Source organism: Hemitrygon akajei, chromosome 16 (genome assembly GCF_048418815.1).
Source record: "Hemitrygon akajei chromosome 16, sHemAka1.3, whole genome shotgun sequence".
Taxonomy (NCBI): Eukaryota; Metazoa; Chordata; class Chondrichthyes; order Myliobatiformes; family Dasyatidae; genus Hemitrygon; species Hemitrygon akajei.
In genome coordinates this window covers 73,662,362-73,677,558 of record NC_133139.1, presented here as the reverse complement: position 1 = coordinate 73,677,558, position 15,197 = coordinate 73,662,362, and the positions used below count along the sequence as shown (strand labels likewise).

The 15,197-nt window shown below is 40.7% G+C and overlaps 1 protein-coding gene across 1 annotated transcript in view; it reads left to right on the top strand.

Moving 5' to 3' along the window:
* dsn1 (DSN1 component of MIS12 kinetochore complex) overlaps positions 1-12,826 on the top strand; it is a 50,810-nt gene extending 37,984 nt beyond the window's left edge. The window contains exons 10-12 of the mRNA XM_073069175.1: positions 4,472-4,619; positions 10,501-10,588; positions 11,261-12,826. Coding sequence (XP_072925276.1) covers positions 4,472-4,619; positions 10,501-10,588; positions 11,261-11,340 — 316 coding nt within the window. The 3' untranslated portion in view covers positions 11,341-12,826. The remainder of the gene's footprint in view (positions 1-4,471; positions 4,620-10,500; positions 10,589-11,260) is intronic.
* Positions 12,827-15,197: the final 2,371 nt, after the last annotated feature.

The window sequence follows — 15,197 nt, the reverse complement described above, 5'->3', positions numbered from 1 at the left end:
GTTTAAAAATATATATGATTTAGATCATGGAATTGATGGCTTTGTGGCCAAGTTTGCAGATGATACAAAAATAGGTGGATGGGCCAGAAGTGTCGAGAAAGTAGGGAGTCTGCAGAACCCTGACTTAAACAGATTAGGAGAATGGGCAAAGAAGTCGTAGATGGAATACAGTGTCAGCAAGTGTATGGTCAAATGCAGACTATTTTCTAAATGAACAGGAAATTTAAAAATCCGAGGTGTAAAGGAACTTGAGTTCCCATGCGGAATTCCCTCAAGGTTAATTTGCAGGTGGAGTCAGTAGTGAGGAAGGCAAATGCAGTATTAGCATTTGCTTCTCGAATATAAAAGTAAGAATGTAATGTTGAGGCTTTCTAAGGCACTGCTGAGGCCTCATTTCAGACATTGTGAGCAGTTTTGGGCCCTTTATCGAGGAAATGATATGCTGGTATTAGAGGGTCCAGAGGAGGTTCTCGAGAATGATGCCCAGAGTGAAAGGGTTATCGTATGAGGAGTGTATGATGGCCCTGGAATTCAGAAGAATGAGGGGAGATCGCATTGAAACCTATCAAACGTTGAAGGGCCACAATAGAGTAGATGTGGAGAGGATGTTTCCTGTGATAGGGGAGGTCTCAGACCAGAGGACACAGACTTAGAATGGAAGGCGTCCATTTGGAATGGAGACGAGGAATTTCTTTAGCCAGAGAATGATGAATCTGTGGAATTTGTTGCTATAGGCAATTGTGGAGGCCAAGTCATTAGGTATTATTTAAGGCAGAAGTTGATAGATTCTTGATTAGTCAGGGCATGAAGGGACTTGGTGAGAAGGCAGGAGATTGGGGCTGAGAGGAAAATGAATCAGCCATGATGAAATGGCGGAGCAGGCTCGAAGGGCCAAATGGCCTAATTCTGCTCCTATATCTTATGGTCTTAAGCCTTTTTCCTGTACTAGTCTTTGTGTAAATGCTGCCATCAGTGGGAATAGTAACTTCTAATTCGCATTGAGTTAGGCTTTGGCCCAGTTTGTGTGGACTGGAAATAACAGTCCAATTCACATTCCTTGCTGAGATTTCTACTTCGCTAAGAGACTGCTACATAACTAGCAATTTCACTGCGTGGTTTGAGGACCAAGGGAGTTATGGAATTGCAGAGCACAAACAGGCCGATTGGCCCAACATCCATACTGACCAAGATTCCAGTCTAAGCTCGATCCTTTGGCCCCATAACCCTGTAAACCTTTCCTATCTACCTTTTCAAATAGTTTTAATGAATATCCACATCAATATTTATCTCTCAACCAACCTGGGGAAATAACAGATTATATGATCAATTTTAATGCTGTTAAGTGTATAGGAGTACCTTCAAGGTTTAACCTACTGGGATTGCTTCTGTATTTCTCCATTTTCCTTCTCTTCCTGTCCTGAAGAAGAATTCTGTATTTCTACTGCATCGTGCTGTTCTAAGTTTGAACAAAGACATTTGTTGCTTACACTTGCAGCACTGCAAACAGATTTGGTATTTCTACTCCCTCAGTGGCCAATTACGAGAGCCAACAATTGCCTGTATGCTGTCAGCTTTGAGCATGTCCTGTGAGAGGTTTTTCATTCCTGTTGACCACTAAGATGCTGGTTGCTGTAAAGTGGTGTGAGTACTAATATTAATGGCATAGCAATCAAACGTGTATAGATGTGTGGTGGAGAGTATATTGACTGGCTGGATCACAGCCTGGTGTGGAAACACCAATGTCCTTGAATGGGAAAAAATGGCCCAGTTCATCACAGGTAAAGCCCTCCAAACTATTGTCAGGGACCCCCACCAACCAAGTTGCTCTCTTCTCGCTGCTACCTTCAGGAGGAGCCACCAAGTTCAGGAAGTTATTACCCCTCAACCATCAGGATCTTGAACCAAAGGGAGAACTTCACTCAGCTTCACTTGCCCCATTATTGAAATGTTCCCATAATCTAAGCACTTTTCATATCATGTTCTTAATATTTATTGTTTGTTTATTTATTTATTATTATTAAGTTTTTCTTTGCAGAGTTTGTTGTCTTTTGTACATTGGTTGAATACCCAAGTTGGTGTGATAGTTTATTGATCCTACTATGGTCATTATTCTATTATGGATTTATTGTGTATGTCTGCAAGAAAATGAATCTGGGTTGTATAGGGTAACATATACAGTGCCTATAAAAACTATTCAGCCTTTTGGAAGTTTTCATGTTTTATTGTTTTACAATATTGAATCACAGTGAATATAATTTGGCTTTTTGACATTGATCAACAGACAAAAAGACTCGTGTCAAAATGAAAACAAAGTTCTACAAAGTGATCTAAATGTATTACGATTATTAAACACAAAAAATTGATTGCATAATTACCCCCTTCAAGTCAGTATTTAGTAGGTGCACCTTTGGCAGAAATTACAGCCTTGAGTCTGTGTGGATAGGTCTCTATCAGTTTTGCACATCTGGACACCGTAATTTTTCCCCATTCTTCTTTACAAAACTGCTCAAGCTCTATCAGATTGCATGGGAATCATGAGTGAACAGCCCTTTTCAAGTCCAGCCACAAATCCTCAATTGGATCGAGGTCTGGACTATGACTTGGCCACTTGAGGTCATTGTCTTACTAGAAAACAAATCTTCACCCTAAGATTTCCCTGTATTTTGCTGCATTTATTTTATCCCCTACCTTCACAAGCCTCCCAGGGCCTGCTGCAGTGAAACATCCCTGCAGCGTCATGCAACCACCACCATACTTCATGGTAAGAATGGTATGTTTTTGAAGATGTGTGGTGTTAGGTTTACACCAAATGTAGTGTTTAGTTGGATGGCCAAAAGGCTCAATTTTGGTTTCATCAGACCATAGGACCTTCTTCCAGCTGGTTCAGAGTCTCCCACATGCCTTCTGGCAAACTAGCTGATATTTAATGTGAGTTTTTCCAACAGTGGCTTTCTCTTTGCCACTCTCCCATAAAGCTGCAACTGGTGAAGCACCAGTTATATGCGCAGTCTGTTCCATGTCTCTTCACATTCATGCCACAGAGGGAGTACAAAGAAGGTTCACCAGATTGATTCCTGAGATGGCAGGACTTTCATATGAAGAAAGACTGGATCGATTAGGCTTATACTCGCTGGAATTTAGAAAATTGAGGGGGGGATCTTATTGAAACGTATAAAATTCTAAAGGGATTGGACAGGCTAGATGCAGGAAGATTGTTTCCGATGTTGGGGAAGTCCAGAACAAGGGGTCACAGTTTAAGGATAAAGGGGAAACCTTTTAGGACCGAGATGAGGAAAAACTTCTTCACACAGAGAGTGGTGAATCTGTGGAATTTTCTGCCACAGGAAACAGTTGAGGCCAGTTCATTGGCTATATGTAAGAGGAAATTAGATATGGCCCTTGTGGCTAAAGGGATCAGGGGGTATGGAGAGAAAGCAAGTACAGGGTTCTGAGTTGGATGATCAGCCATGATCATACTGAATGGCGGTGCAGACTCAAAGGGCCGAATGGCCTACTCCTGCACCTATTTTCTATGTTTCTATATCAGCCACTGAAGCTTGTAACTCCTCCAGAGATGTCATAGGTCTTTTGGTAGCCTCTCTCAATAGTCCCTTTCTCGCACAGTCACTTAGTTCTTGAGGGCAGCCTGCTCTAGGCAGATTTACAGCTGTGCCATATTCTTTCCATTTCTTGATTGACTTAGCTGTACTCCAAGGGATATTCAGTGACATGGAAAGTTTCTTGTATCCATTTCCGAACTTATGCGTTTCAATAACCGTTTTGCAGAGTTGCTTGGAATATTCTTTTGTCTTCATGGTGTAGTTTTTGCCAGGATACTGACTCACCAGCAGTTGGACCTTCCAGATACAGGTGTATTTTTACTACAATGAATTGAAACATCTTGACTGTACATGGTGATCTCCATTTAATTAATTATGTTACTTCTAAAACCAATTAGTTGCACCAGTGATGATTTGGTGTGTCATTTTAAAGTGGTGAATACTTATGCAATCAATTATTTTGTGTTTTATATTTGTAATTAATTTAGATCACTTTGTAGAGATCTGTTTTCACTTTGACACGAAAGAATCTTTTTCTTTTGTTCAGTGTCAAAAAAGCCATATTAAATCCACTGTGATTCAATGTTGTCGAACAATAAATCATGAAAACTTCCAAGGATGGTGAATATTTTTTATAGGCACTATATGTACTTTGATAATAAATTTACTTTAAACTTCAAACTTTTTAAGTTAATTATTTCAGTTTCTAGTGTATGGGAGCCAATACACTCCATTAGTCAAAGAGTAAAGAGGGGTCTGGGTGCATGCATGGGTTTGCCTTACAATGACAGATTTGGAGACTGTAACGAAGTGCTTTCTGCAAATGTCTTTTATGAACCCCCAGAGCGAGAGTGAAAGAGTAGGCTGATGTGACATAGTGTTTTTTAAAGTAATCATTTTATTTATTTCAGTGAGTTGGAACAAGCAAAAGTGAATGGAGTGAGATCAGAACTAAGCCATGTGATGGAACATTCACAGGTGGATGTGATCAGAAGCAAACCAGATTATCAGTCTATTCTGAATGAGGATATTCGGACTCTTCAGAGCCTGGAGTGCATTGTGAGTGAATAGGCTGAGTTTTGATTTTGATGGGGCAGTGATGGAGTGAGAGGGCTGATGCAAGGAATAAGTTTCACAGAGATGGGTAGAGTTTATAAGGAGTGGAGGGAGCAGTCACAGGGCTGTACAAAATATGAAAGGGGTGTTTGTGTTGAGCTGCATAAGGTGGGCGATGGTTAGCAGAGCCAGCAGCTTGTAAGAGGATAGAAGGGAATTGTAGGTTATAGAAAATGGGAAGCAGAAAGCAGTTATGCTTGGGTCTACCTGTTTTAAAGCGGGAGGTTAGACACAGGTAGAATTGGTAAACTCTAAAAGAAACACTAAAATCCCTGCACACTCTGAAATGTTGACAGTTCCTGTTGCCCCACAGATACTGTTCTAACTGCTGTGTTCCTACAGAGAGTATTTGCTCCAGGTTCCAACATCTGCAATCTCTTGGGTCTACACTGACTGGTCTGTCCACTATTCTAGGTAGCTAGTCTAAAGGCAGACTTGAAAAGTGGCAGTTGGAATGTTGCCTTTTATCTTGGGCTAGAACACTCAGTGATGTGATGGAGCTGAGAGAGATTTTCCTGATGAGGACTTCTGGATAAGGAGCCATAACATTAAAATTACATCAAGGCCATGTCAAATGATATTGAACTAGTAGAAATCATTCTATCTTGGCATGTTGAATATTCAGTAGGTTTCAATGAGATCGCCCCACCCCTGCCCCAATTCTTCTGAACTTCAGTGAGTGCAGATCCTAAGCCATCCTACAGGCCTCAGGTTAGCCAAATGAAGGCTGATTTTGAGAGATGGCGGTTTACTCCTTACTATAGCTGGGAGAATTCAATCAGTGAAAATGACTGTATTTCCCAGATTTTTTTATTTGTTCCCGTGCTTGCCAGTTTTCTTATCTAAGTTATTTTCAAGTCAGTCGACCAAGCTATAACCTCCTCTGTTTGGGAAAATAAGGTCCCAAGTGTTAATAAGCGCATTCTCCAAAGAGGTCGTGATGGTGGAATGGGCCTTCCTAGCTTTATTCATTTTTACTGGGCATCGAGGATTCAAAAGGTATTATTTTGACTCCACCGGCCAGATATAAACTGGTGCCTGCTTGAGACACAGTCTTGCCACTCCTCGTCTCTCCCAGCTTTAGTGTATTCTTCCTTGCCATTGAAATCCTCTCAATTCACATCTAACCCGGTCGTGCTCTCCACCCTCAAAATTTTTAATCAATTTCGCTGCCACTATAAGTTCACATCAGCTTCAGTTTTGGGTCCCATTCATAGAAACCATTTATTTCTCTCCTCTACACTCGATTCAGCTTTTAGACAACGGGTTTTGAACAGTCTTATGCGCATTAAGGATTTGTACACTGATAATATATTTGATAGTTTTGATGACCTGTGCAGTAAATATGGCCTTCCGCATTATCATTTTTTTAAAATACCTGCAGATTCGCCACTTTGTCGAGGAAAAATTTCCCTCTTTTCCTGTTCTACCATCTGCTATGTTGTGGGAAAAACGCACTCTCAGCTTTAATGATAAAGGGCTGATCTCTGTACTATACTCTCAGCTGATGCTTTTGGGAGTTCAAGATTTAAACAAAACTAAGACTAGGTGGGAGGATGACCTTGGTATGGATCTGGCTGAGGAATATTGGGCAAAAGCATTGAATAGGGTTCATTCCTCGTCATCGTGTGCTAGACTGGGGCTCATACAATTTAAAGTTTTACACAGGGTACATTTAAGTAAAGCCAGGCTTGCTGACGTATCCTGGGACAGACACTGGCTATGACAGGTGTTCCTTCTCTCCGACTGGTTTAGTGCTTGCATTTTGGTCTTGCCCTCGGCTTGATGGCTATTGGGCACTGGTTTTTAAAATTATCAGTGAGGTTTTGGGGGTGACACTGAGGTCTTGCCCGCTTATAGCTGTATTTGGTGTGGCAGATGATGCTTTGGGTTTAAATGCAAACCAGTCGGATATCATTGCCTTTACATCGCTTTTGGCCCGTAGGAGAATCTTGCTGGTCTGGAAATCTGCCACTCCCCCATATGTTGCTGCTTGGTTAGAGGACGTAATGTTTTTTCTGAAACTAGAAAAAGTTAAATTCACTCTGAGGGGGTCTGTGAAAAAGTTCTATTCGAAACAGATCCTAAGCCATCAAATGCTCCTCTCATTAACTCTTTAATTCCAGAATTCATTCTTAAAATTTTCCTCTGGACCCTCTCCAATGCCTGAACATCCTGTCTCGGAAATGGGCCATAAAACTGTTTACAATACTCAAAGCCACCTTTTAAAGCCTCAACATTACATCCTTGCTGATATATTCTGGTCTTCTTGAAATGAATACACACTCAACCTGCAAATTAAACTTTAGGGAATCCCGCACCAGGACTTCCAAGTCCCATTGCACCTCTGATCTATGAATTCACTTTCTGTTCATAAGATGGTCTACACTTTTATTCCTTACACCAAAGTTCATGAACATACACTTCACTGTGTTGTTTTCCATCTGCAACTGCTTTGCCCAATCTGTCCAAGTCCTTCTACAAACTCACTGTCTCCCCAACATTACCTCCCCCTTCATCTGTCTTTGTATCATTTGCGAGCTTGGTTCCAAAACCATTAATTCAGTTATGGAGTATTAACATGTAACTTGAAAAGTAGTGGACTTATCTCTGATCCCTGTGGGACACCACTAGTCATCAGCAATCTACAAAAAAAGACCCCTTTGATACCCGCTCTTTGTCTCCTGCTAATCAGCCAATCTTCTATCTGTGCTCATAACTTTCTTGTAATACCATAAGCTCTTTCCTTGTTTAGCAGCCTCGTGTGACAGATTATCAACAGTTTTCTAAATATCCAAGTAAACATCCACTGACTCTCCTTTGTCCACCCTGCCTGTTATTTCTTCAAAGAATTCCAACAAATTTGTCAGGCAAAATTTCCCTTAAAACCATGTAACATCAGTCTATTTAATCATGTGCCTCCAAGTACCCAGAAACCTTCTCTTTACTAATTGACGTCTTCCCAACTACTGAGGTCAGGCTACCTGAACAATGATTTCCTTTCTTCTCTGTCCCTCCTTTTTTAGAGTCCATAAACATTGGAGCAGAATCAAGCCATTCAGCCCATCGAGTCTGTTCCATCATTCGATCCATTTCTCTCTCAACACCGCTTTTCCTACCTTCTCCCTGTAACCTTTCACACCCTGATTAATCAAGGACCTATCAACCACTGCCTTAAGTACACCCAATGACCTCTCTTTGATAAGGGACCCGAAACTGATCACGATACTCCAAGTGAGGCCTTATAAAGACTCAGAATTACAGCCTAGTTTTTATTCCTAGACATTTAGAAATGAACGTTAGCATTGCGCTTACTTTCCACACCACCCACTTAACTTGCAAGTGATCCCAAGTCCCTTTGTACCTCAGATTTTTGAAATTTCTCCCCGTTTAGAAAATAGAGTATACTTTTATTTCTTCTACTAAAGTTCATGACCATACACTTCCTGACACAGTTCCATCTTTGCCCATTCTCCTAATCTGTCTAAGTTCTAATGTAACAACTTCTGCTTCCCCAACTCTACCTGCCCCTCCACCTATCTTCGTATCATCCACTAACTTGGCCACAAAGCCATCAATTCTGTCATCCAAAGCATTGACATATGGTATATAAAGAAGCAGTGCCAATGTTCAGCCTATTCCCACTCTTCTTCTCCTGTCAATCAACAAGTGCTTTCTCCATGTAATACCATGCGCTTTTATCTTGCTAAGCAGCCTCATGTGTGGCAGCTTGTCAAAAGCCTTATGAAAATCCAAGTAAACAACATCCAATGATTCTCCTTTGTCTATTCTGCTTGTTATTTCTTCAAAGATTTCCAACAGTTTTGTCAGGCAAGATTTCCCCTTAAGGAAACCATCTGCCTCAAAGTACCCCAAAAACTCATCCTTAACAATTGACTCCAACATCTTCCCAGCCACTGAGGTCAGCTAACTGTCAAAAGATTTTCTTTCATCTGCCTTCTACCCTTCTTGAAGAGTGGAGTGACATTTGCAATTTTCCAGTCTTCCAGAACCATACCAGAATCTAGTGATTCTTGAAAGATCATTACTAATGCCTCCACAATCTCTTCAGTGAACTCTTTCAGAAACCTCATGTATAGCCCATCTGATCCAGGTGACTTATCTACCTTCAGACCTTTCAACTTTCCAATCATCTTCTCCCTAGTAAAAGCAACTGCGCTCAAGGATTCTACATCTTCTGATCCTATGTCTCTTGAGATTTGATTTCATTTTTACCAACAGTGCCAACCCATCCCCTCTGCCCATTTGTTTGTCTTTCCAATAAGATGTGTATCCTTGGATGTTTAGCTACACCACGTGATCTTCTTTCAACCATGACTGATGTCCACATCATCCCTGCCAGATTCTAACTGCACTATAAGCTTATCTATCTTAGTTTGTTAGTGCGACACCTTCAGTCTTGTATTCATCAGCCTTCTTAATTTTGTCTCCATTTTGCCTGAAATTAAATTTTTATCCTTCCCTGAACTTTATTTTTTTGATCTGGAGATTTCAATATCCCCTTTTGCACTCTCCTTCCCTTTTACTTTATCCATATATTTCCAAACTGTTGAACTTACTCCTCCTCCTGTTCAGTTCAAAGCCCTAGTTACGTGATTCACCAAAACCCTAGTCTGGCATGGTTCAGTTGGAGCCCATCCCATCAGAACAGCTCTCTCCTTCAATAATTACCCCATGAATTCTCCCTCACCAACCTTTAACTCTCTGATCTTATTAACACTGCTTGTATGTGGTTCAAATAACGATTGAGAGATTCTTAACCTTTTAACTGTGTTTTAACATAGGAAAAAGATTCCACTGAGGGAATTCGAGTAGCTAGTGACTAAATAAAAATACAGAATGATATCTCTCTCTTGATGAAAAAGGTTCCCTTTAGATCCCTCCTGAATCTGTTTCCTTTTCCTCGGAATCTAAGTCTTTTAATGTTACCTACCTGTGATATGGGGGAAAGTTATTCTGCAGTTTTATTTAGCTCAATCATGTCACCTGGTAAGCATCTCTGCTCCAAATGAAACAGACAGTCTCCCGTTGTTACTACTAAATTGCTCCAACCCAGGTAGCATTCTAGTGAATCACCTCTACTCCTCCTTCAGTGTTGGTACATCTTTCCAGTTGTTCTGAGACCAGCTTGCCTTCAGTCACTGCACTGGTTGAAGTCACTGGATGAGCCCCTCTGAGTCACCCTTCTCTTCAGCAAAGTGCAGGCAACAGAGATGAGATTGGGAATTCTCATAACAGGTGCAAACCAGATGAGCAAAGTCTTTAGTATTATTTGTATGCTTAAATATCTCATTTAGATAGCAAGGATAGAATCACAGCTTCTTCTTGCCCTCTCTCCTTGGTGTTACTTAGAGTACATCCTTCTTAAAGGCTGCTTCCAAACTTATTTACCCATCCCCAGTTCAGCCAGTGTGGGCTCAAATAAGCAATTTGTTAGTAAAGTGCTGCAGTCTTCAAATTCTTGCCAGAAAATTTGAAAGTGACCTTGAAGATGACTACAACAAATTTTTAAAAATGTGGAAGTGGTGGGTGGGGGTGAAATGCTTATGATTATTGCCTGCATATAACTGAGTGAGACAACGAGCTTATTGTCGTGGGTTTGCATAAATATCTACATAGTTTGTGTTGTCATTCTTTAAGTTAGCTGCCAGGAGTTGGTACATGTTGGATTGAAGGGAATCACTGATTTTTGTGAAGTGCTGAGGTTCTGTCAGATTTGTGCTGTGTTTGATGTCAAAAATGGAAGTTTGCAAGTTTCTTAAGTGCTTGGGAATAACTTGAAATACATTCTAATCTCTCATAGACGGACCAGCTGCAGCAAACCATGAGCCTAATTACCACAGCCAGAAAGGAATGGGGTTCGTGCCTGCAGCACATATCCCAAGAACTGGGTGAGTTTCTTTGTGTCTGAACACAACTACTGCAATCTGCTCTGAGGTCAAGCAATGAAATCTGCCTTCCCAGTCACTAGTTTCCAAACTCGGATCACCAGGATTTGAGAAAAGATGCAGAACCATCCTAGCTATCTCTAACCGTGTCTTTCCCATCCTTTGGTGAATTAACATTTGCTTGTCAGGCTTTCGCTTTGTAATGTGTACATTGATGTGCCTCAGCCGGAGGCTTTCACCTAATAAATACATTAGTTCTGTTGTGAGTGTAAACCACTATTTGGAGTCTTGATCTGAGTTGCCAATAAAAGGGTTTTTATTATCTTTACCAGAAACCCTTTCTGTTCTGTTATGTGGAACCTTTCTTTTCAAAGATTTATGCTTTCTCTTCTGTGTAAGTTTTACATGAACTCATTGTTGAAGGTTTCACTTTAATGTTCCTGAGGTTCTTTTCTTCAGTATCAGAATAATTAACATGAGGGAGGGAACCAATTGGCCTTTCAGTCATTCTGTCAATTCAGTCAACTTGTGCTGGGGAACAAGAGTCTGAATGGAACAGTGATTGCAAATGAGACATGGGGGTGTGCATGATAGATAGAGAGAGGGGGGTGTGGAGATGATGTGTTACTGTAATAAATAGCTTTACAGCTTGACCAATTGTTGCTTTCTTTACAGCATCCCAAGCATTTGAAGGGTTGGAAGAGTGCCCACTTCAGAAATTTCTGATGACCATGAAGAGTAAAGGAAGTAAATGAGGTAGTCCTCAACAAATTAAATGAAAACCACCTCAAAGCCTCCAAAGCCCTGGGACTCTGACTAAAACATGTGATTGGTTTTGAATTATGCTCAGGATTTTACCCTGAAACTAATGTTTTCTGCTGAGGTTAACAGGTCTGGTACACTTGCCCCCCAAGGTCCCTCGGGTTAAGGCTGTTGAGGAATGTGGTCCCTTTTCTAATGTTTAGGCTGTGGCTCCCTAGTGAGGGTGGTAAATTTGGTGGCAGAGAAAGGAAGCAGTGGTCTGGATGTACTGGAACACTGAGTGGATTACACTGCTGGCCAGCTCACATGAAGAATGGTCATGGAAGAACGTCTGAGACCCAACATCTTCAAAGCAGAAGCAGATCTGAAGGAATGATTTACACTGGCATAATTTAAAAACAAAAATGAAATCTGAGCATTGTGTACCTGCACCTTTTAACAAATATTCTTATTTTTTAATACAATACAATTGTTATATATCTGATGTGTAGGATGCGACATTCACAGTTGTTTCGGTCTTGTTGCTGTATATTAGACTGATGAAGTGAACGGGCAGTGTCTTGAACCAGCATTTTTGGTTGTGCTTTCTGAAAGCACTATCAATCAGATTAATATTTGAGTCACTCCCAGCTGTCAGTATTGATGCGTGTACACAAAATGTCAGTGAGGAACAAATGGATTGGGCATCTCCAAGATCAGATGTCACCTTTCTTGTCCATAACTATTAGTGAGAAATCACTTTAAAGGCTATCCTTAGCTGACTGAAATATTTGTAGATTTATTCTGGATTATCTGTACTGAACTATTATAGTCCGGAAGAGAAACCTGTCTTTACATCAAAAGCTCTAGTTTAAGAACTCAAACGTTTCCATATCCAAACAATTTGTCACAATTTAGATCCATGGGGGGGATATAGCCCAGAAATGACCTCTTCAGTTCAGAGTCCACACTGCCCATCAACCACTCATTTACATTAATCCTATATTACATCCTGCTTTCTTTCAGTCTCCCTTCATTTTCTCCCCCCCCCCCCCCCCCCCCCCCGGCCCCTCCACAGATTCTACTGGTTACCTGCACCCTAGGGGCAGTTCACAGTAAATTAACCTACCCACCTGCATGTGTCCAGGACATGGGATATGGATGGAAACTAGAGCAGCCAGAGGAGTTCCAAGGTCACAGCTGAATTTCATGCAGGAAAGATAAATCTGCCCAAACAACAAGATGCTGGATGGGATGGGAGGCAATTCTGGGAGACATGGGACCCAGAAACCTTTCATCTGTGAATTTTTTTCAGACAGGAGTTGTGGTTTACACAAATAGTGACCACAAGCAAGAAAAGGACATTTAAATGCATCAAATTTCAATGTTATTGCATTTTCAGGCACTAGAACCACATCTATTCCTTAATGACTAAAATATTTTGATACGTAGTCTGTAAATTAACATTATAAGTTGTATATTAAAAGCTTTCGTACTGATCATTGTTGCCTTTTTTTCCCTTAGTGTCCTTCATTACTGATGATGAAAGGTCAATGGCCTGAAATATATTAACAATTATTCTTTTCAAATGCAGTCAGACCCACTGAGTATTTCTAACAATTTGTTTTATTTTCAATAAGATATTTCCTGATGGAACTATGTCACCCAAATATAAGTTTATAAAAGTTATGAGGGGGATAGATAAGTTAGACTGTCAGTCTTTTCCCCAGGGTGGAAATATTAATTATAGAGAGCAGAGGTTTGAAGTGCAGGGGTGGAGGTTTAAAGGAGATTTTATAAAGCAAGTTTTAAACAGAGTGGTAACTGCCTCAAGCATGCTGACAGGGATAGTGTCAGAAGTGCATTTGGGAGCAATGTTTGAGAAGTGGGGAATAGAAGGACATAGATCCTGCGCAGACATTTGGGATTAGTTTAGGTTGCTATCTTGGTGAGTGCAGATTTGGTGTGCCAAAGGACTTCTTCCTGAGCTGGACCGTTCTATTGTGTTTTGCTTTTGGATTCTAAATTGATGAGGCTTTGCAGGTGTTAGTGTCTCATTCCTTGTATTTAATCTTCGGTGGTTACAGCGCAGTGATATAATAGAAAACTGGAGCAGTCATCCAGAAAACGTGAACTCAAAACCACTGGCAACTGGAGTATTAGAACAGAAATGGAGCTGATTATGGTACAACACCAGCTGGTTGATAATGATTCTTTCGTTACAACAGTCCCAGTTTGACAGCTCACTCTCCAATAGCACAGCACCCTCAAGTCACTTAGATACTTGTAGTGGTTCCAGAAGGCTCAGAATCATCAACTAATGGCCCGTATCAATGGCGTCTTTCCAAGAATTAATAAACCCTTAAAATACATGTTCAATTTTTTTTTTAAAAAGGTCTTAATGCTGATGAGACTGATAATGATTAGTGCAAAGTAGGCACAAGAAATATGCTCATTGGTATCAGATTGAATGCAGTGTTTCTTCTTGATGCTTTGTAACTTGCATTTGATTTTTCACAAGTGGAACATCTGCTTACAATCATCAGGCATTTAAATGTACTGTCAGCTATATTTAGTTTGTATCCTCTTGCCCATACTTTTAACTTTGTGAACAGTATAGTGTAGGAATAGGTCTTCCGGCCCACAATGCTGTGCTAAACTAATTACATTAGTAATCAAATGCCCTCATCTAAACTCACTCCTTCTGTCTACACAATGTCTATGTCCTTCAATTTCCTGTACATTTGTGTGTCTAAGAGCCTCTTGAATGCCTCGATTGTACTTGGTTCAACCACCACCCCAGGCACCACCGCTCTGCACATCTCCTTTGAACTTTTCCCCTCTCACCTTAAATGCATGCCCTCTAGTATTAGAGACATTTCAACCCAGAAAAAAAGATACTGGCTCTCCTATTCCTTTCATGATCTTAAACCTCTCAGCTTCTGTAGTTCCAGAGAAAGCAATCTAAGTTTGTCCAACCTCTCCTTATAGAACCTGCCCTCTAATCCAGGCAGCATCCTGGTAAACCACCTGGCACCATCAATAATGTCTCTACATCTTCCTATAAAGGGGTGACCAGAGCTCTGTGTAATACTCCAGATGAGGCCTAATTAGAGTTTTATAAAACTGTAATATAACTTCCCAGCTCTCAAACTCAATTCCTCGACTAATAAAAGCAAGCAAGCAAGCCATATGCTTGCTTTTCCACCCTGTCAGCGTGTGTAGCCACTTTCAGTGAGTATAAATTTAGATTCCAAGATTCCTCTGTTCACATAAACACTGTTAAAGGTCTTGCCATTTGATCTCCCAAAGTGCAACACCATTCCACCTGCCATTTCTCCATCCTTATCTTCTGTGCTATTCACAACACCATATTATCAGCAAAGTTACTAACTCACCCATCTATATTATCATTCAGGTCATTTATATGTACAAATAGTGGAGGTCCCAGTAGCCACAGACCTCCAGTCTGACTAAGTCCCATCGGCCACTACCCTTTGCCTTATATAGGCAAGTGAATTCTGAATCCAACCATTGCATCCTATGCCTTTTAATTTAATTAAGTCTCCCAGGAGCGATCTTGTCAAATACCTTACTAGAATCCAGGTAGGCAACATCCACAGCCATACCTCATCAATCACTTTTTTCACCATCGTGAAAAAAACTCAAATTATTAAGATGACTTACCCAGCACAAAGTCCTGCTGACGGTCTCTAATTAGGTCACAGTCTTCCAAATGTGGATAAATCGTATCCCTAAGCATTCTCTCCAGTAACCTCTCTACCAATGACATGAGACTCAATGGTCTTTAGTTTCCAGGATTCTTTCTGGTTTAAGATGGCACCAGTGATGCCCAAAGACTGTTTATTCA